This window comes from Pavona decussata, unplaced genomic scaffold, assembly GCF_977016875.1.
Source record: "Pavona decussata unplaced genomic scaffold, jaPavDecu1.1 SCAFFOLD_89, whole genome shotgun sequence".
NCBI lineage: Eukaryota > Metazoa > Cnidaria > Anthozoa > Scleractinia > Agariciidae > Pavona > Pavona decussata.
This window is the reverse complement of record NW_028145506.1, coordinates 605,001-625,849: the sequence shown is the minus strand read 5'-3', so window position 1 is coordinate 625,849 and position 20,849 is coordinate 605,001. Positions and strand designations below refer to the sequence as shown.

Below are 20,849 nucleotides of genomic sequence, written 5' to 3'. Positions count from 1 at the left end.
ACCCACATGTCGCCAAAAACCAACATGGCGGATAGACTTCAATGGGATAGAATTTTTAAAATTGGTTTGAAAATTGAAGATTAGAGATTTTATATTACATTTTACATGCTGTGTCATGACAAACCACAAGGAAGATCAAGAGCTTGAGCTCGAAGCCCTCTCCTCCATCTACCCCGATGAGTTTTCTTGTAAGTACAGGTTTAATATCCGATTTATAACCTCACGTAAGTCTTATATATTTTCTAATTTTTGATGTCGTTCAATATCCCAGGTTTTGTGTGCCAATTCTAAATTTCACAAAAATCAAATTCAATATTACTGGCAAAATTAAGCTGGGCACACACAACTGAGGAAGCCCCTTGCAAAATCCAAGTTTGTTGTCTTTGTTAATCTTACAAGATGAAGCCGTTAAAGGCATATATTTGACCACAAAGGGTGTTGATGTTCAGCCATTTTTTTTCTACAACTGATTATATAACAGATTCCAACCTCTGGCAATTATGTCAAATCTGGAGATTTTTTTTTGTGTGTGCGTGTGTTTGTGTGCCCCCCCCCCCCCCACCCCAGTCATCAGCCCACTTCTCTCCTCTCCCAAATGGCCCAGATCAAGCTAAAACCCCTCCCCCCTCTCTACCTCACATCCCCACAAAATCAACATGTTTCCTTTAGTTTCTGTAAATGTTGTAGCAGATTGGGTGGAAGATGCAAGAAAATGCATTAGGAAAAACAAGATTTAATGGATTTTTAGAAAATTTGAAGTGTTAGTTGATTTTAATAGTGAAACGATGCATTGTAGTGCAGCTGAAACATTACACAAACATTTCTGTTCAATTTTCATTCTGTTTCCTCCATTTTCATTTTGATACAGCTGACTTATAGTAAAACTTACCTGATTGTCTGATAGATTCTCCAGCATTAGATTAGCCAGCTGCGCAGTAATAGGAAGTTCAACGTGCCAGTGGGCAAAACAGAGTGCCTTAAAAAGTCTTTTATTGTTAGCCATAGCCTAAGAACGTAAATGTAAATATGTTTTATGTATGTATATTTTCTTAACATAAGGTCATTCTGAGTGATTTGATTCCATTAGATTGTACATTTTTTATTATCATAGACCTTTGTGATTAATTTAATTACAGATTTTGTTTCTTGTAAATTATACACGTAATTCAGTCTTCGGACTGCAAGGTGTTCTTTTTAATAAACGAGTTACTACATTCACTTAATGTTCTTGCTTTAAAGAGATCCTGAACAAATATGGCTGAACTAGTGAAACTCAAGGACCCATCATCAACCCTTTAGTCGTCTATTTGGTGGCTTTTTTGTTTCAGAGATTCCTACAGAAATACGTTTAGTTACAAAATTTGCTTTACTAATGTGAGTGCTAAATCGGGAAACACCACAAATTCTTTAGCCGAACAAACCGAAATAAGCTTGTGTTGGTTAAATCATAAATAGCCAAATCATGACCAGTGTACATCATATTACATATCATATCAAGGTACCACTTTCGTGATGTGGGCTCCCTGTATAAAGATTGTTATTATTATTACTTGGGCTTCCCACAGGGAGACCAAGTTGAAAATTGCCCTTCGTTTTTTTTTTTGTTTTTGTTTTCCACATTCAGTCACAAATCGCCGTCTGGGCCTTAAAACGCATGCGCAGGTAATCTTGTCGCTGCATGGGTTTGCATGGGTCGGCCATTTTTTAGTCGACGATTTTCGCGTTTTCCGAAGGAAAACACAACTTTTCAAAATGGTACATCGAAAGAAGAACTACTTAGGAATACTCAACAGTTTCGATAGCGGAAATCCGAGAAATGACGGCGAAGAAACTGTGCTTCGAGTACAAATTGTTGTTTTATCCAGGCGACGAGTTAGCGGAGCGCGGACATCTCAAATCCTTAATCAGGCCACGGACTTTCTACAAAAATTTTTAGTACTTCTGGGAATTCAACGGCTGACAAATTACAGGTTTGATCGTGAATTTGTACTGAAATACTATTCTAATTGACCGATTCTTTATATTCTGAACAGTTTTAGCGAAAATTTGAAAAACGTGCCACGCACGGGTTGATAAATTCGCTTCGTAATGGACTGATAGTTCCTTCAAATCGCTTTTGTGTCTCTCGTCTCGCATTTAGAATTATAAGCGTTTCTTTCTTAGGCGTAAACAAAGACTTTTCTCAATAAATTTTTCCTTTGGGAAAGCATTCTGTCTGTTTCTCTCTATTTTAATTGCCAAAACGTGACAACCACGTAATCTTGCGTAAACAAACGCATGCACTGGAGACGGATCAAATTTCGCCGATGTGACGCGAGGACAAATTTCATCGATTAATGGGTGAAAGATACTGACAAAAAGAAATTCCCACGAAACACCAATTTCAATCAGAATTCCCTTATTTCAAAAACCAAAAACTTTTGCGAGGGGGGATGAAGCCAACACAAGATATCCCTGCCCACTTTGCTAAATCCTGTTGGCCAGATAAATGCACAGATAGGTTGAAAGCTCGGATTTTACTGTCAGAACCTGTATTAGATTCTAAAATTTATTACTTAAACGGTCAGTGTAAAACGCAGTCTACAGACCGGGCGTAAAAAACGGACAGAGGGCACAATTTAGGCCAGGAATATACATTGCTTACAATATACTTGCTTGTACTATGCTGTAAAACAATCGACAAATGACAACTGAGATTTTATCATGTCAACTTTCTGGCGTTTACAGCTGGATATGCCAGGAATGAAGCCCAGGTTCACGCACATATGCGTCTTGTTATTATTAAGGTGAAGCTGAATCATTTCACCCACAGTTGATGTTAGAAAAAACAACAATTAGGTCACTTTTATCCAAGAGATGAATTAAGACCTGCGTATAAGAGACTGGGAGGTTACTTTTTATTATATAGACTGGAGTGTTTTACTGGAAAATACACCACCCATAAAATTCATACAAAACTACATCCAGGACCCGAGTGGCGTATTTTCCATATCCTCATTAGTGAGGATATTGATGACGTCATTTCCCGCTTTTTCACGGTTGTTTATGCCAATAGTTGGTGAAAAATGGCGAGCGATAGATTTGTCTATATAATAAAAAGAAAATTACACAGTGGCTTGAAGATATGAATTTTATTTTGTAAATGGTTTGAACCCAGGAGTCATGTCATAAGTACGTAAATTATGATCATCTGGGTGAGTGTAGTCCTGAGAAGGACTGTTTGTGGTGACTTTGACTGACGTTTTGACAACCTGAGCGGAAGTCATCTTCAGAGTCAAGATGACTTCCGCTCAGGCTATCGAAACGTCAGTCAAAGTCACCACAAACAGTCCTTCTCAGGACTACACTCACCCGGATGATCATAATTTACGTACTTATGAATTTTGTTTTCTTGTGTCAAAAACAATATTAAAATAGTTTTTACCACTCGAAAATAAAATCCATATCTCCACACCGCCGTGTAATATCCTCTATGTATCTGGGATACCCCAGATAATCCAGGAGAGTTGGTATAGTTATATAATAATAATAATTCAAGCATATTTGTACAGGATTGTTGCATCCGTTTTAAGAAGAAAACTGCTATCAATGTAGGTCCTATTAAAAAAATAAAAGGAGATCACAATATTCAAGGATAGTAACATTAAAAAGAAGTTTCAAACAGTTATAAATTCTAAGAATTATTAAAAATGTTTGCACCATTGTAGAAAAAAGCGCGCTTGGTGCATTCTAAGTTAACTTTTTCCAAAATAAGGTCATTATTATTTTGATTTTTGTAGTGGTGAATGTCATGGTTTCTGACATTAACATAATTAAAAAGGTATCTGGGAACTCTATTTGAATGCATTCATTAACAAATCTTAAAATGTGTGTCCACCTTCTTAAATAGAGAAGTTCCCAACCCAGATTGGTCAAAATCTGATCAGTTGATAGTTTAGGGGTGTAAAAAAGGAGATGAAAATAGTATATTTTAATCTGAAATATGGTTAGGGTTTTGACCCCAAGTCAATGAGTCCCATCTCCCTCAAGAATAATACTAAAAAGCCATTTTATCATCCATACATTCAAGTTGATTTCATTAATTTTGGTCAGGAGAGTGCCCGTAATTGAGGATAATAAATAATTTTATTGATAGGTATTTATTGTAAGTTCAGATGTTCTGGTGTAATTGCCTCCTTTAGTGATTGAAAGTGACCCTTGTTGTTTTCAAGTATTAGTGGCTTGTGTCCCAGAGAAACCTGAAGATGAAGACTGTAAAGGTAACAGATGTGTTGCAGCTAAATAATAGAGAGATTTAGGATCACGTTTACAGCAAGTGGAAAACATGAGATTCGCATTTATGTTTTCTTGAAATAATTAGTACATAGCTGAGAATAGTGCAAAACAATTCTGGCCTGTCATGCTAATGCAAAGTTACCGGTACTCAGTTTAACTGAAAACAGCGAGTGAGAAATGAAAGGTAATCATGGTTGCATGGTCATTTCTGCCATTTGCCGTAAATGTTATTCTAAATATCTCCAATAAAGTATTAGTCTCCTCACAATCTGGATAGGAAGACAAGGTTACCATAATTTACATGTAAATTACTTTCAGTTTAAGAAGGGTTTTTACCAGCTTGCCTTAAGTTTGTTTTTGCGAGTTCGGACCTCAGACCCAATGCATAGTTGCTTATGCTGCTTTGAGCACCCCTGGTACCAAGATTTCCGGGTTTTTTGTTGTCGTTGTTGTTGTTTTTTTTTTTCACAAAACAAAGTGCAAAACAGTGGAGAAAATATTTCCTGAAGGAATACAAGGCTACATACAAAACCTCCAGTGAATCTGAGCCAAAACAACAAAACACGACCTGAAATGCACTACATGTATATAGTCAGTTATGCACAGAGCCTTCAATTACTACAGTGTTTTCAGTTAGTTAATTACCTCACAGCTGTGAAGATGACTTTCAATCAAATACATTACTGTGGTAAGGGTCATTATTGGTGAGATTCAGCTGTACACATGTCTGATTTAAAGCTTTTTGTTGTCGTTGCAGTTTGTGCGACATTGCAGTTCACCTATGTAGACACCTACCCTGATGATCCCCCTGTAATTGAAGTGCCATCTTATGATGGGATGGATAGCTCAGATGCGGAAAGTCTGCAGGAGTTTTTATACCAAGAGGTGATTTTATTTTTATTTTCATTGTTGCTTATGCATTGACATTTAGAGCATTTTCCATTTGCCTGAACTAGCCGGCCAAACCGGCCAGTCTGTAGATCAAATGCATCATTTTGAAGGGATGGTCCTGCAAAATCCTGCAAAAATAAAGACTCCAAAAATGGTATGGGCTATTTTGAAGAAATTTGAAGAACTAGGATAAAACATATCGTTCAAAATTGGTACATTTCCGTTTACGAACTGACTAATCTAGCCGCCCAGGCAAGTTCTGACAAATATTAAACACCCTTAGTTTCCAACAGGTTCTCTCAGTAGAGCATCGCTGATCCAAATCCAGGTGTCACTGGTTTGAATCCTACCAAGGCCAAATAATTTTATTTGTTAACCTTATGTGGACCACATTTCCTTACTAGCGCATTACCCAGTAGGAAATTAAGGGGTCTCCTGTCAGCCCTCAAATTTTCACTGCAGAGTTAATTTTCTGATTTCTCAGTTGTGTAACCAGTGCTGCAAGGAATGCCTAATATTTCATGTACACTGACTTCTCCAACAATTACCTGGGGACTGGGTTTACACATTGTTCAAATTGCATTATATGAAGAAATTAACCCCATTGCCAGAAAGATTACATTGAAATAAGTAAGCTTACCAAGTTTGGTTATGTTTCATTATCTGGTAACTAGGCTGTGACTGGTGGAAGGTCGCCCGATTTCCATACAAATGTCTCTAATTTTTTCCAATTTTTGAAAGCCTTCTACCTGGTTGCAATCTAACGAAGTGACTTCAAACTTCGTAAACTGACGAATTTTAATGTGATCTTTCTGTGATGGACTCCAATTTCTGATAAAATGAAAATTTAAAAACTCATCCCCAGTCTCTTGTACTCTGGAATGGGCAATTCCATCTCTGTCCATAATTATCAACATGCAATTCAAAGCCACTAATTACTTCATACAAATGTAAAAAAATACACATTTTTTAAAATGCAACCAAGTTTCTTTTGTTAATGGAATTATACAGTGAAAGTAAGAATTTTACCAGTACGTTTTGTGAAATTGATCATTTGCATAATGTTTACTTGTAAGTTTTCTAATTCTTTTATAATTAAACACTTTGTTAATGAAACGTTTGGTATTATATCTAATTGTTCTTAATTTTTGTCTCATATTAGGGAGCTTTACCAACAACGACCGTGACAGCAACAAAAAAGTCACTCTTTTTCAATTAAATGTCAAATGTAGGTGAAATTTCCCAGAGTTGATTTCTTTGAGACCACACCCAAAATTTGTTGTCGCGTGTTAAGGTTCTCCATAAACATCCCATCTGGAAATTTCATGTCACAGTCGTGCAGTGACAGCAAAGAAATGTTTCAAAAAGTGTAATGAATGTGTAAAGATGTTGTTTTGGTTATTAAGCCTATTGCTTTTTTGACGTTCACATTGCTGTCGCCATCGTTGTTGCTAAAGCTCCCTATAGTCTGCCAAGAACGTATTCTGTAATATTACAAATGTGTAATTTCTAACCTGAATTCTTTGTGTCTCTGTCATTATAGGCACAGGAAAATCTTGGCATGGCAATGGTGTTCACATTGGTATCAGCCGCTCAAGAAAAAATGAATGAATTTATGAACACATTAAAAAATAAAAAAGAAGATGAAAAGTTGAGAAAAGAGAAGGAAGCAGAAGAGGCAGAGAGGACAAAATTTACAGGAACACCAGTTACACTAGAGACATTTGTAGCTTGGAGAAGAGCTTTTGAACAAGAAATGATGCAAAATAAAACAACTAAGGAACAAAATTTGAAAGGAAAGCTCACAGGTAGAAGAATTAACTGGTAAAAAATATTTACTGAATAAAAGCTTTTCATTTGGACTGCTTAGAGCATAACCAACCCCAAATGACTTTTCAGATCTTTTTTTGTTGTTTTAGCTTAGATTCAAAGGAGTTTTTTGCATGAGGCCTTGAAATCCTTCAGCAAACATTGCTCCAATGATTTATCCACTGCTTTGCGCTTCGCTTGAAATAAAAACCTATCAGCAAGATTTCGGTCTTCATCACAAAACCAAGCGCAAAGTAGCGGATAAAACATTGGAGCAACGTTTCCTGAAGAAATTCAAGGCCATATGGAAAATCCTTAGTGAATCTGAGCTAAAAGAACAAAAAGTCATTTGGGTCGGTTATGCTGTCACCCTTCATTTATAATGCAACCTATTATATTCCCTTGGATAGGACACTGGAAATGAGAGAAATGACAAATGGTGGAGAATTTTCCAATATTTTATTTTAAAACAGAAAAGAGGATTCCCTTGGAAGTTACACACAAATGTCCTCGTAGAGTTGCTGGACATTTTGTGATCCATTTTGATGTCCAACCCAAATTTCCAGATTATTCAATCATGTTTACATTTCAAATAGACTACAAGCAGTTATACATATACTTTCTTCCTCAGATCACGCTTGCAAAGTGATCATAAAATTATTAAAAAAGTAAAAGTGACCGAGGAGGGATTGAGGAGAGGGAGGGTAAAGTACCTTCTTTCCTCCACGCCTGCGTTTCTGGTGCCACTCGCTGCTCACTAGATCTATTTTGCATGGAATGCGCACTCTACAGAACTTACTTGTAGGAGAAGACAGAGACTGCTTGCAGACAACCAGGGCCGTACATTGCAGCTGCCCCCGCCAGGAAAACTCTTTTTTTTTTCTAACAAAGTGTTTGAGTCATGACATTTAAGACAAAAAGCATCAGTTTTTTTTTTCTTAAAAGGTCTTAGAGGCAATTAGAAACCCTGTCTCTATATGGGAAACCTCTGTGAGTGGTGTGCGGAGTTTGCCCCCCCCCCCCCCCCCAGACAAAAAATCCTAGGTACGACCCTGACAACATTTTATAGCACTCCTCGTAAATTGTACAATATTAGACTCTAAAAGTGTGTTCTCTTTACATAGGCTGAGTAATTTTATTTTTATTATTTTTTTTAGGAAGACAACTTTTTGAACAAGATGATTCGATGGAAAACTCTGATGCAGCATTCCTTGAAGGTGAGTCACGAAATGGCCACCTAAAAATTATTCTCTTTATTTTTATGAAAATTAGCCTTGCTAGTCTCGTTAACATGTGTAAAATTCAATAGAATTTTTTCTCTAAAGTGAGTGTTAAATAACATATAGTTACATATCAATAAGAATTATAAATTAGCCACCATTTATGCATAAGGTCCATAGGATAACCACACAAATATACCGATCAATTCCATTAACTCCATGAATGATATACTAATTGCACACTTACTTTTTTACTGAGAAGATCTACTTAAAATTTCTTCATTTTTTTGAAGGATTATTAGTCGGATTGCTCCTAAAACATTCTCAATCTCTCTCTTTTTTTTGCAATTGAGAAAGAAGATGTTATTGCAGTGAAAGTAGAAGGCGACTAGGTTTTTTGACAATGTCAAAGTTTTCCTTTTTTGATAAAAAGCATACACTTTGTGCTTCTCTTATTTTTTCTAATTACTTGGGTTCGTTAGTTCGTTTGTTGGCCTTTCCGATGCCATACATTTTTGCAAAACAAAAATGAATGAACTGCTTGATTTGAAAATCTGTTTATACAAGATATACAGTAGATATTATTACTCAAGATGGAGGAAGACATATTTGTTACTCTTTGATCCCTGACTTTAGTAACCTAATCTGTTCTTGAATCATATTTAAATTTTCTAAATGAAATGGTTAGATTTTGTGTAAACGTTTTATATCATGGAACAATTGAATCGGCTTAAAAACAACAGGTGAACTCACATTACGGACAACTCGTCAATTTGGACAAGTTTTCTCTCACTCTTGTGCCATACATTTTCCGTAATAGGATTGCCATGGCCGTCAGTAAAAAAGTACAGTCAGGGAAAACATAACTTTTTCAAAGCCAGGCAACTCGGGGTCAGGAATGCCCCAAGGAACTGCGCTCGAGCAATTCAATTAGATTAGTGGTCCCGACCGAAAATGGGACTCTCCAAGAAAATGCGTCGAAACTATTTAACAATCTACCAGAAACTATTAGAAATTGTAAAGATTAGAGAACCTTTTAAGACTCTCAAGGATTTTTTTTAAGAAACAGAGTACAGAGCAATCAGTCAGTTTTACTGTAATTAATTTCCGTTAATCCTGTTTCTACTGTATAATTGGTAAATAACTTAGTTTGATTTATTTTGTAATTGTGGTTAATGTAATTTAACAGGGAAGAGCCACCCAGTGGATCTGTTTATAAACCATTATTATTATTATTATTATTATTATTATTATTATTATTATTAATGTTATTATTATTATTATTATTATTATTATTATTATTATTATTATTATTATTATTATTATTATTATTATTCGTAGGAAGTTAATGAAATCCTTCAGGAATTCTTCCTCAAAAAGGCAGGGAAATCAGCGTATAAAAGTGAGGGGATTTTATTTGGCTAGCCTCTTGACTTCGGAAAGTATTGAGGTCGTTCCAAAAAAAAAAAGTTAACGAAGGGATAGATTTTTGCGGCTTCATACATGGATTTATTGCCAAAGGATTAGTCAGGCATCTTCTTTTCAATCCTGTTGAGTGACAATCCTGTTAAATTAACAGAGCGTCCGTAATATGGTACATGTATTTTTATTTTATTAATCGGCGATTTCATTTTGTTTTCAGGTGAAGTGAAGGTCGATGAATCTCTGTTTCAAGAAATGGATGACTTAGACCTTGATGACGAAGATGTAGAATAAAATTATTATTTTCTCACTTAAAGAAACTCCTGAGTGCGATTTCTTTTAACCACTCGAAAACATGTTACATAGCAAATTCTCGTCCGCTGACTCTCGCTTCTAGGCTCACTAACGACACAAGCACAAGCATAAGTTAGAGCTTTTTGTCATGTGAAAACGAACGCGACGCAGGCACAACAAAAGGAAAATTTTTGATCCATGTGCTTGTGTTTTTGCTCATGCTTGCGTCGAGGCTGTTTTCACAGTGAAATAAGCAATCTTATGCTTGCGCTTGTGCTTGCGTCGCTAGTGAAAACAGAATTTAAGACTTGGTTTCGACTAGAGGAAAGTTTCCTAATACGCAAATGTTTCCACATTCATCACAAAATGAGTATTACATTCCACGATATTGGGATTTAGGGCTAACAGCTTACACTGCAAACACTAAAAAAAAAATATTTGCTAACCTTTGAGTCCTGAATGTGTGCTTTTTTTTTTTTTTTTTTTTTTTTTTTTTTTTTTCAAAATTTTTGTTTGGCAATAACAAGTCTAAACCACTTAATTTGTCCATATGCGGGGAAGGGGGGGGGGGGGGGGGGTCAAGAAACTGTGGGCTCAGGCTAAATTGCCAAGTGATGCACATGACGGTTGTCGTTTGTTCAAGTGATGTTCGACCAGTGCACAAGCTCGAATTAATCTGGTGAGTTTATCGCTCTATTTTTATTTTTTTTTCGGGCCATTTCCTCTGCAGAAGTCCCAGTCTTGACCCTGACATACGTGAAACACGATGATAGATTCGCGCATGCGCAGGCCATATGCAGAAACTGTTATCGTACCATTGATGTGCGTGACAGAATTGCTACGTTCCGTGCGAAAATCTCCCGCGAAATAAAAGTTGTCGTAAAAATGTTCTCAAACTTCTGTGAAATTTCACTATTATGTGTTATTGCGCGAAAAATAATAAAAAGAAGTCACCATGTGCGCCAACGAGCTATGATCCACACAATTTACCCCATAATTGACTGCAATATTCGCTTTCAAAAATGAGTTTATTTGACCCAGGATTTGACCAGTTATTGCCATGTTTGGTGGTAACAGAAGTTACCAGATAAAGCAGAACTTAGAAAAACGTTCAACATAAAATGTATGAAGCATAATCGATAATTAAAGCAATATTCTTGGCAGGAAAGCACGGAGTGAAGCACTATCGACCCAATACTTGCGTGCAAGTAAAGTTCTTAGTATCACTTTTCTATTCCCGCGAGTGGTGGGCAATCTCGTATTTCTGGCAATAACACATTTTTCTCTTGACACGAAGCCAATTGAAAGGCACTTCCGGCTCAAACAAATAGTGAAAATTCCAACCAGAAGGGATGCAATCTTAGACCGTGTCCTCACCAACCTGCACCGCTTTTACGATGCCCCTCAGGGCTTCCCACCCTTTGGCTTGTGTGACCATAATACCATTACTGTGGAAGCCAAAGTAAGAGACATCTGTCGTCAACAATCTAGATTTGTTTTCAAGCGTGACAAGCGGGAAAGTAGGAGAGCTGAGCTTGGTAGATACCTGTGTGCAATTGATTGGACAATGCTATTCTCCTCTGCAAGTTCTTGCCAGGATATGCTTGACATATTCAATAAAGCGCTACACACAGGGCTCGACCTTCTGATGCCCATCAGGAGAGTTCGCGTCAGCATATCTGATGCCCCGTGGATGAACGATCACCTTAAATCACTCATTCTCAAACGACAAAAAGCCTTTCACGATGGCGGCACGGAATCAATGCTGTACAAGTTCTACAGGAATGCTGTTAATCGTGAAAGGAAATCGTGCAAGGCCTCGTTTTACAAGTCTAACGTTGAGCATATGAAGGAGGAGAATCCTAAGGTTTGGTGGAAGGAAGTCAAACGTTTGTGCGGTTTCAACTCAAACCCGGGGAACTTTTCTAGTCAAATCCATATTGAAGGAATTGAAAATCTTAGTGACCAGGATCTTGCAAACGCAATCAACGAGGCCTTTCTTGAACCTCTTGAAGAATATCGCTTGCCCCAACCGCTGACCAAACTTCGCATTGACGAGGACTCGCCTGAGCTTCCGGAGGTTTCGGAAATGCGTATTTTTAAGTTATTAGCTGCGTTAAACCCCTCTAAGGCGTGTGGTCCAGACAAGATACCAAACTGGATGCTCAAGGAGTATGCTGAACTTTTGTCCTTCCCAATCAGCAGAATCATCAATCTCTCCTTAAAAGAGCAGTCTCTTCCGAAGATCTGGAAATTCGCGGACGTATCTCCTCTACCTAAGGTGAAGCCGGTTGAAGACCTGAAGAAACAGCTCAGACCTATCTCCCTTACTCCATGTCTGTCGAAGGTCGCAGAAGAGTGCGTGGTTCACGATTACGTACAACCTGCAGTTCTAGATGTGCTCGACCCAAGCCAATATGGAGCTGTTCCCAATTCCTCAACTACTCAGGCACTGATACACATGCCTCACAACTGGTCCAAGGAAACTGATGGCAACGGCGCTACAGTTAGAACTATTCTCCTTGATTATAAAAAAGCGTTTGACTTTATAGATCATAGAATACTTGTAGAGAAATTATGTAGGTTAAATCTTCCCACAAGAATTATCAATTGGATCATAGATTTCCTTTCTAATAGTTCCCAAAGGATCAAACTATCCGAGGGCTGTTACTCCGAGTGGGGTTCAGTGCCCTCTGGGGTTCCTCAGGGAACAAAACTAGGCCCGTGGCTATTCCTTGTACTCATAAATGATTTAGATGTTGATAATTTAGCTAATGTATGGAAATATGTCGACGATACGACCGCATCAGAAGTCGTTGCCAAGGGCAACCGAAGTCATGCCCAGGAGGTTGCCGAGTGGTCTACGCAGAACAGAGTCAAACTCAATAGCGACAAGTGTAAGGAGCTCAGGATATCTTTTGCAAAAGATGAGCCCCAGTTTGCGTCTATCGTAGTAGATGGTAAAGAACTAGAGAGGGTGGCTAGTGCTAAACTACTGGGTTTGACCATATCGAGCAACCTTACGTGGAACGAACATATTAGTGACGTCATAAAGAAAGCGTCAAAGCGTCTGTATTTCTTAGTGCAGTTAAAGAGATCAAGAGTTCCTCGGCAGGACATGTCCACCTTTTACACTGCTTGTATACGCTCTGTTCTTACGTACGCAGCGCCTGTCTTTTTTTACGCCCTGCCAAAGTACCTAAAAGACGAGTTGGTGCGTGTCGAAAAGCGGGCCATGTCTATAATATGCTCAGGACTACCCTACCAGAAGGCCATCGAACTAGTGAACATTGTCCCCATTGCAGATTTCATCACGGGGCTATGCACTAATGCTTTTGACACCATTATTAAGGACCCAGAACACCGTCTGAACTGTTTAATACCATTTAGTGGACTGTCACGTTATACTCTAAGGTGCAACAGGCGTTTTACCGTACCCAAATGCAAGACAGATCGTTTTAGAAATAGTTTTATTATTAGATCCTGTATTGATAATGTATATATATAGATTCTTAGTTTCTCTTTTTATCATATTTTTTATATCTTTATTTATTGTACCTAGTTTTATACGTACTTTTTATCGATATAATTAATTGTAAATACGCAATTCAGCCTTCGGGCTGCCATGTATTGATTATTAAACTATCTATCTATCTATCTATCTATCTATCTATCTATCTATCTATCTATCTATCTAATTAAAGATGAATTTCTTGGCAGGAAAGCACGGAATGAAGCACTATCGACCCAATACTTGCGTGCAAGTAAAGTTCTTAGTATCACTTTTCTATTCCCGCGAGTGGTGGGCAATCTCGTATTTCTGGCAATAACACATTTTTCTCTCGTGATTTTTTTCTTAAAACTTCTAAACATAAAGAGGATAGTAGGTGAGTTAAAGTAACGACATAAAAAAGATAGGTCACCGTGCTCGTTGAGGAGAAAATAACCATTTGGTGATTGGCTGGGCTTTAGCATCAAGGAAAACAGACCATGTTTTCGACTTGTGCACGCTAATGACGGAATAAAGCCCAGCAGCCCAGCAAGCATTTCTACTCCGAAGCAAATTTGAAACGATGCTCAATAAAAACGAGAATGAGAGCGAAGTAAAGTCACCAAGTGGGAAGTCGTCTCCGAGGAAACAGGAAAAAAAGTCGACTACACGAAACATCAAGAACGACGAGCAGCAAGGACCAGCGAATGTCTGGACTTTGGGTAAGTTTCTCCTCTGAATCGACCTGAGGAACAACTTCCATCTTCAAATATTAGCAATCCGAATATTTTCCAAACAATTTTGTGCTCTATAACGCCTTCCGAAAAATAGCAGCTACTACGGGATACTGAAAGACAAGTCAGCTGATGTTTGTAATAAAATGGGATGCAGTAATGGCGTGGACAAAAAAGAGATCTAAGAAATTATCTCATCAGCTGGAATAATGACAATTGAACGGTAAACTTAAGAAAATTTGGAGAGAACCAAAGCTATTGACCCCTCAAAATTCTTCATTGACACCCTGACTTTGAAAGTCATTTGGATTTTACCAAATATTCTCATGAGAAGATCTGGGTACGAGATTCAAGAATTACACTCACTGACCCTTTTCTGATCATTTCAGTCTCGGCAAAGGGCCAATGATTTGCTTGATTTACATTACATCTCAGTTTGTCACGCACTGTTTGCAGCAAGCAATCACGGCTTGGTGAAACATCTTCACTGTTATTGCAACCTGGCTTAGCCATGCAAGTAAAGATGACTTTACTGAGCGTTGTTTATTGGGTAAATGAAAATCAGTACAGTGTGTCGTAATTGTTTGTATGTGTGTGTGAGGTGTTTTTTTTCTTCAGATTTTTTTTGGCGTGACTTTTTGTCATCTTCCTGCCCCTAATCGCACGCCCTAATATTTTTTCAGGGTGCGGCTTGACGTCATGACGCGGCTGAGCTGATAAATTTCTTGAATTGTTTTTCGAGCAACACTGATTTGGATTGGGCGGAAACATTCAACAACTACAGGTATTACTAATGATTCCAACTAATTCTCTTTTCTCCGCTGTTTGTCCATATTGAGCTGATGAATGCAATTAATTAAGTTTGGGGTTTAATATCAATTCTTTGTTACAGGGACACGCTGCAAACAGATGGATAATCGTAGCGCGGAAGGTTCGTCTATTCCTGGTGAGAAAGATGTGTGGATGTAGGCATGTTTGTTTGATGATATTGCAAGCGGTAAAGTTTACCGTAGTTATCTTTTCAGAAAATTTGATCATTTTAAGGTAAATTTAATGTTTAGTGGTCAATTTATTCCCAGTAGTTCACTTTCATTTCCCTGAAAGCGCCGGCTCGAGTAAACAGATGTAAACATACATTCCGTTGCAGTCGATATCCAAAGTTGATCAGATCATCCGTGCAGAAAACTGCATCAGTTCATTCGACGGCCATTCTCGTTTCGAAAGCTTTTGAGTACTGAGCTATATTGGTGGATACGAGAGGTTCTCTAGAGGTTTCATAAATCCTTTTGCGTGAAAAACTTTTTAACATCTTTTTGTCATCATGTAAACAATCGTCTTGCGGAAAGTAACCATATGGACACCTCGCATGATTTGAGAAACGTATCGATTAACTGCGACTCTTTAACTTTGTGGTGACTCCAACCAGATTTGCACCCAGTTGAAGAAATATTTTGGATTTCGCCATTAAGATAGTGAGCCCGGAACGCTGTAAATTCTGAAATTGTAAGATCTAAGAATAGATCCGTTTTAGCAGTGATAAACTGCTGTGTAATTTAACGAATAAAGTTTGTGGAGCTACATTCATATTTTGCGAGGCCACCGATTCTTCTACATGTTGACGCTTCTGGAAAAGTGCATTTTTTTTGGTCAACTCGGTGACTTTTCTCCCGGGTTTTCTCTTTGAAGACCGTTTGTAAAATGAGCGGATCACTTGGTGTAAAGTGAAAAGGCTGTGATTTCATCACCATCCCCATTGCCTGTACAAAACTACTTATCATTTGTTAAACTGAAGAAAAGTTTTCTTTTACGTGAATTTCTAGCGTGACTTTTTCCAATAACATTCAGACTTAGTATTGTATCCAGTGAATATTGATGAACATTTCAGTTGAAATTTGTTCATGCACGCATATTTTTTCCGATGTATGCAAATTTTGCTCCAGACGACGCCAGACACTCTGACGTCATTCATACTTTGTTTTTCACTGTTGCTAGGCAAAAAGATATAAACATATCGCTCGCTCCGGCTCGGGCCGACAAAATTATTAAGTAACGCTTCGCGTAAGAACTATGGTGGAGAACAATAGGCCGCGGCAACGAGAGCCGTTTTTCTCCCGTGTTGAACTAAGGTGTTATAATCTCCAAATGAGCTTTCTCATTCGGTAAAATGCTATTTAGCGCGAAATTCAAATGATTTGAAGAAAATTTTCTATGTTGGAACCCGAGCAATTCGCTGAATTTCGCATATTGCATTTATATTCTAATAATCTTTGCATAGCCGAAAAGGAATAGAAATCGTATGTGGGGAAATGCGTGTTTGGTCGATGACGGCCCGGAGAGTGGTATTTTTACCTTTCTTTCGTCAAAATTGTGACAGATTTATGAATAATTTACAGTAAAGTTATGCAATCCAGTGTTTACTTGCTTGTTTAGGATACACACGCGCAAGCAAATCACCAGATATGAAATCAAATGTTTCATAGCATTTTTGTTATTTATTTTCTTCTCTATAGTTATTCCAAATGATTTTTGCTTTCCAGACGTTATTATTATTTTCTTTACTCATTGTCGACTGAATATCAGTCGCCGGCTAACGGAGATCAAAATAACTTCCAGAATGGCGTATTTAACCGCCTCAACACTTTCTGAATATGAAGAAAGTTTTCGGCAAACAACCATATACGAGTGTCCTCGTAACGTCCAACATCTCTAAGTATTACGACTATAACAGAGCATTTTCATATTTTGCGTCAATGAAACCAACAGCAGCCCCGAGGGATTCTCTAAGTCTAAATAAGTGTTTCACGCGCACAGGCCGACGCAAGCGGCAATCACGGACTCTCAACAGCCAACGAAACCAAAAAAAATCACAACATCCATAAACAGGCAATATTGAATGAGTCAGTTAAAGCTGTAGCAACAACCGCGATTACAAAAGCAGATCCTCATACAGTCTTCAAAAGCTGACAACACGGACAGTGCGTTGCATCCATCTTCTGTTTACAAGTCTAGTGTACCACTTGAAACGGAGTAAAACGTGGTGGATTTCCACTGTCGCGTAAATTTTACGTGCGTACAGACGTGAATTTCGCTGGCTTTACGTATGTAAATAGAATAAGAAGTGATGTATGAGCCGCGTGCGTAAACGTAAAAAGTTCAACAGCACTCAACTTTTTACGTTTACGCACGCGGCTCATACATCGCTTCTTATTCTATTTACGTACGTAAAGCCAGCCAAATTCACGTCTGTACGCACGTAAAATTTACGCGACAGTGGAAATCCACCACGTTTCACTCCGTTTCAAGTGGTACACTAGACTTGTAAACAGTGGAAATCAACCTTAGGAACAACAATTCGTCTGCGGATCTATATCCATGTGCCACAATAGTTTGTACATTTTCATATGAGCACAAACAAGCTACCGCCAAAATCGTAAACTTCTCGCAATTACCTGAGATGTTCGCATATTCCAGTCGACTGAGGGCGTTTTTTCCGTGAGAAATGGTGCTCTGATCAAGAAACGCGCAATTGGAGATGTTTAAGTATTCCAAATCACTGGCTTTGTTGACGATTTGCAGACGATTTGCAGAAGCTGTTGTGGACCGTGCTTGCCGACTTCAATTCGATCGACGACCCGCGTGTATCGCCAAATCCCCACTCCAAATGAAAAGGACAGCAGCATACAGCCGCAAAAGGCATAATACACTAAGAGATGATCAATTTCAGAAAAGATGGACAATTTCAAGAAAATAATGACTCAGGAGAACTCTTCTTTTTCGCGTCACAGCAACAATCAAAGATGGCGGAAGATCACAGAACGTTCTTTGACGGACCGTAACCATGGTTCCCCACATGCGATTCTCTTAAAATTTTCGTGACACATAGAACAATATAAGTTATACTCCATATATGGAACATTGAAAAGGAATTTTTTAATATTTTACTGTCATTTTTTAACATTTTTTTATTTCTAGCGAATCACAAAGCTAGATTTTAATTAGTTAATTGGAAACAGACAACCGGTTAATTCACGCTGTGTTGCCGATTTTTCTATAGTTCTTACACGAAGCGTTACTTAACCTCGCTTCGCGAGGAAATATGACAAAAATTGATTTGTTTACCAATAAGCACAGGTAGTGTAGATTTATAACGTTTACCCGAGTGTCTAGTGTTTTGCTAGTTTAGACGGATTTATTTATTGGTTCTTTCAGTACCCCTCCCCTTGTGAAAATTTTTCCGAGATCTCGGCGCGTTTTTGGCCGCCGAGATTTTCATCTCGCCGAGATCTCGGCCGAGATCGCGGCGCGTTTTTGGCCGCCGAGATTTTCATCTCGATGAGATCTCGGCCAAAAACGCGCCGAGATTAGTGGCGAGATCTTCGGCGAGATGAAAATCTCGCCGGCCAAAAACACGCCAAATCTCGGCGGCCAAAAACGCGGAGAGATTAGTGGCGAGATCTCAGTGAGATGAGAATTTAGACGGCTAAAAAAATGCGGCGAGGAATCCCTGGCGAGAAGCATGTGTACTGAAAATTTGATCGTCAGATGCGTAAGTAAAGCTTTTTGGTTTGAAATTCTTAATCAGCGGAATAACATTGGAAGGATACTCATAACCGAACTACGTTCTCAAGACGCCCCTAAGCATTTTCCACAAAAAAGTGAATATATAACTTCTGTAAGTAGGCCCGGTTCAGACGTCGAACTTTTCATGAGCCGAACCTAATGCATAAATTATTATAACGTATTTCAAATAAAAAAAATTAAAAATGAAAAAAAAAAAAAAAAAAACGCTTACATTTCGATTGGTTTTGCTTCAAGTAAATTAAGTTCGTCTAATTAAGTTCGGCGACTGAATCAAAAGGCGGGATTTTCGTGATTTGGACCGACCTTAATTTGAATTAAGTTCGGCTCGTGAAAAGTTCGGCGTCTGAACTGGGCCAAAACAACCACTTGCTTTCTACCGTATCATTTGAATCCTTACGGCTGGGAAATCTGGACAAAAGAGCAAAACTAAGCGGTAAGCTTATGATGTAAATGAATTATGCCAACTAACTGCTTCAAATTGAAAACGAATATAGAAGTTGTGAATCACCAACAATTTATTTAAAAAATTTTACCTTCGAGGTTTCGAGTTGTAAAGACAAAATCGTTCGTGTAGCTAATTACGCTTTGTGAAAGCTTCTATTGATTTCTAAACAAACTCTTTTACTCGCAGTGTTTCTTTAAGCTATTAAGTAAGATGAAATACGGATAAATAATATAAGAAACTAACCTCTTTCTCAATCAAGAGATACAAGGCTGTGGAAGAAAGCCATTAAAATCTCAATTCTCGCGCAAACTTGATGGTCACTTCCACTGAGTTGATTCTTAACACGCTTATAGCTTAACGAGCTTGAACATCCCTTTAGCAAATTTTAAGTCCTCCTTCTCCATTAATTATCCAGGACATTCCGTATTCCGTGAAAAATGTGCGGTGACTGAGTTCATAGTGTGCAGTTCAGTTTAGTTCAGTTAGTTCGGATACCGTAGTTTGTTAACTTAATCAGCATCATTTTTGTTGACCAGTGCTCATCATATCCCTTGTGTGCTATTCTCCGGTTGACCACAGGTTCTTTTATCATGATTTCCAGCCTAAACGAATGGTTAACTTGTCATGAAGCTTAACTTTTCATATTTTCTGCGGTTAAGAGCAGGATTAATTTTTGTGGCCTCGCAAACCTCAAGTCAAACCTTTTTTTAGCTTACGCGAGCATCGCCGGGTGACGTGATTGAATTAACCAATCACATCGCCCAATTCACGTTGTTATTGGGGACTTTCGCGCCATTTGTCAAGTGGCAAGCCGCGGAGACGGCAAGCTGTTTACGAGGATTGAGAGAGAGATTGTGAGGGAAAAGAGCACAGTCAAAAAATGTCGACAACTGAAGACAGTGTAATGAAAAGGGAAAGAACGCGTTTTCAAAAATTGTGCTACCTGCACCGAAAAATCGTTCGCAGCAGGCATTACGACATAACTGAAACGCCTTTTGAGGGACAAAAATCGCCTAAAAAGGTGAGTTAAAGATTTAGACAATAAAACGATAAGATTATCAGGTTAATGAATTCATTTTATGATAGTAAATAAGTATGTTAACGAGCGTCCGGTGTGAGCAGCGTTCTTCTCACTTTTATCTTAAGACGTGCACTTAATATTAATCTGCCGAAGCGCGATCTCGGCTAACAATTTAAATCAATTTAATAATTAAAGCTCATCGATTTCCAGTTATAGCATGAAAAAATGAAAGCAAACATTATTTTCACCGAGGGTTAATGTGAAGTTTTAACTCATTCAACCTCATAACTTAATCCTTACCACTGAAGAGTTCACATGTCTTCGTTTCGAATCTGGCGAAGATCGCGGTGTCTTGTCGCGATCGAGGTTGTCTCGGCAAGATTTTCGTTTTCTCGCCGAGATCGCATTTGTCTCGGCGAGATCTCGCCTGTCTCGGTGCCCCTAAAAATCTCGCCACGAATCTAGACGCAACCGCAATCTCGGCGAGATCTCGTTGAAGTTTTTCGCTCTCTAAAAATCTCGCCGAGATCTCGGTTACCTCGCCGAGATCTCGCCTCCCTCGGCGAGATTAACGCAATCTCGGCGAGATCTCGCTGAAAGTTTTGCCCTCTAAAAATCACGCCGAGAATTACTCAAATCTCGCCGAGATCTCGGTTACATCGGCGAG

General features: G+C 38.4%; 2 protein-coding genes across 7 annotated transcripts in view; both read left to right on the top strand.

The window, feature by feature from the left end:
* Position 1: 1 nt before the first annotated feature.
* LOC146474426 (RWD domain-containing protein 1-like) lies at positions 2 to 9,937 on the top strand. The gene is made up of 6 exons (XM_085117010.1): positions 2 to 188; positions 4,182 to 4,259; positions 5,033 to 5,160; positions 6,710 to 6,974; positions 8,133 to 8,192; positions 9,838 to 9,937. Exons 1-6 carry the CDS (start codon positions 116 to 118, stop codon positions 9,909 to 9,911), a joined length of 678 nt encoding a protein of 225 aa, XP_084973136.1. The 5' UTR covers positions 2 to 115; the 3' UTR covers positions 9,912 to 9,937.
* Positions 9,938 to 14,902: 4,965 nt separating this feature from the next.
* The window catches only part of LOC146474425 (uncharacterized), a 25,649-nt gene continuing 19,702 nt past the window's right edge, over positions 14,903 to 20,849 (top strand). For 3 of the 6 annotated variants that reach the window (XM_085117025.1, XM_085117023.1, XM_085117018.1), the window contains exons 1-2: positions 14,903 to 14,919; positions 15,028 to 15,081. The gene's annotated coding sequence lies outside the window, so the exon portion shown is untranslated. Of the gene's footprint in view, positions 14,920 to 15,011; positions 15,082 to 15,155; positions 15,180 to 18,212; positions 18,267 to 20,849 lie in introns of those variants that run through there. The other 3 variants (XM_085117019.1, XM_085117021.1, XM_085117020.1) reach the window with 3 other exon arrangements.

Bases quoted from the DNA above. Each gene is read 5' to 3' on its own strand.
- LOC146474426 (XM_085117010.1), top strand. From the start codon at position 116: ATGACAAACCACAAGGAAGATCAAGAGCTTGAGCTCGAAGCCCTCTCC. The intron at 6,975-8,132 runs GTAGAAGAATTA...TATTTTTTTTAG, and splicing joins TTTGAAAGGAAAGCTCACAG to GAAGACAACTTTTTGAACAA. The intron at 8,193-9,837 runs GTGAGTCACGAA...TTTTGTTTTCAG, and splicing joins TGATGCAGCATTCCTTGAAG to GTGAAGTGAAGGTCGATGAA.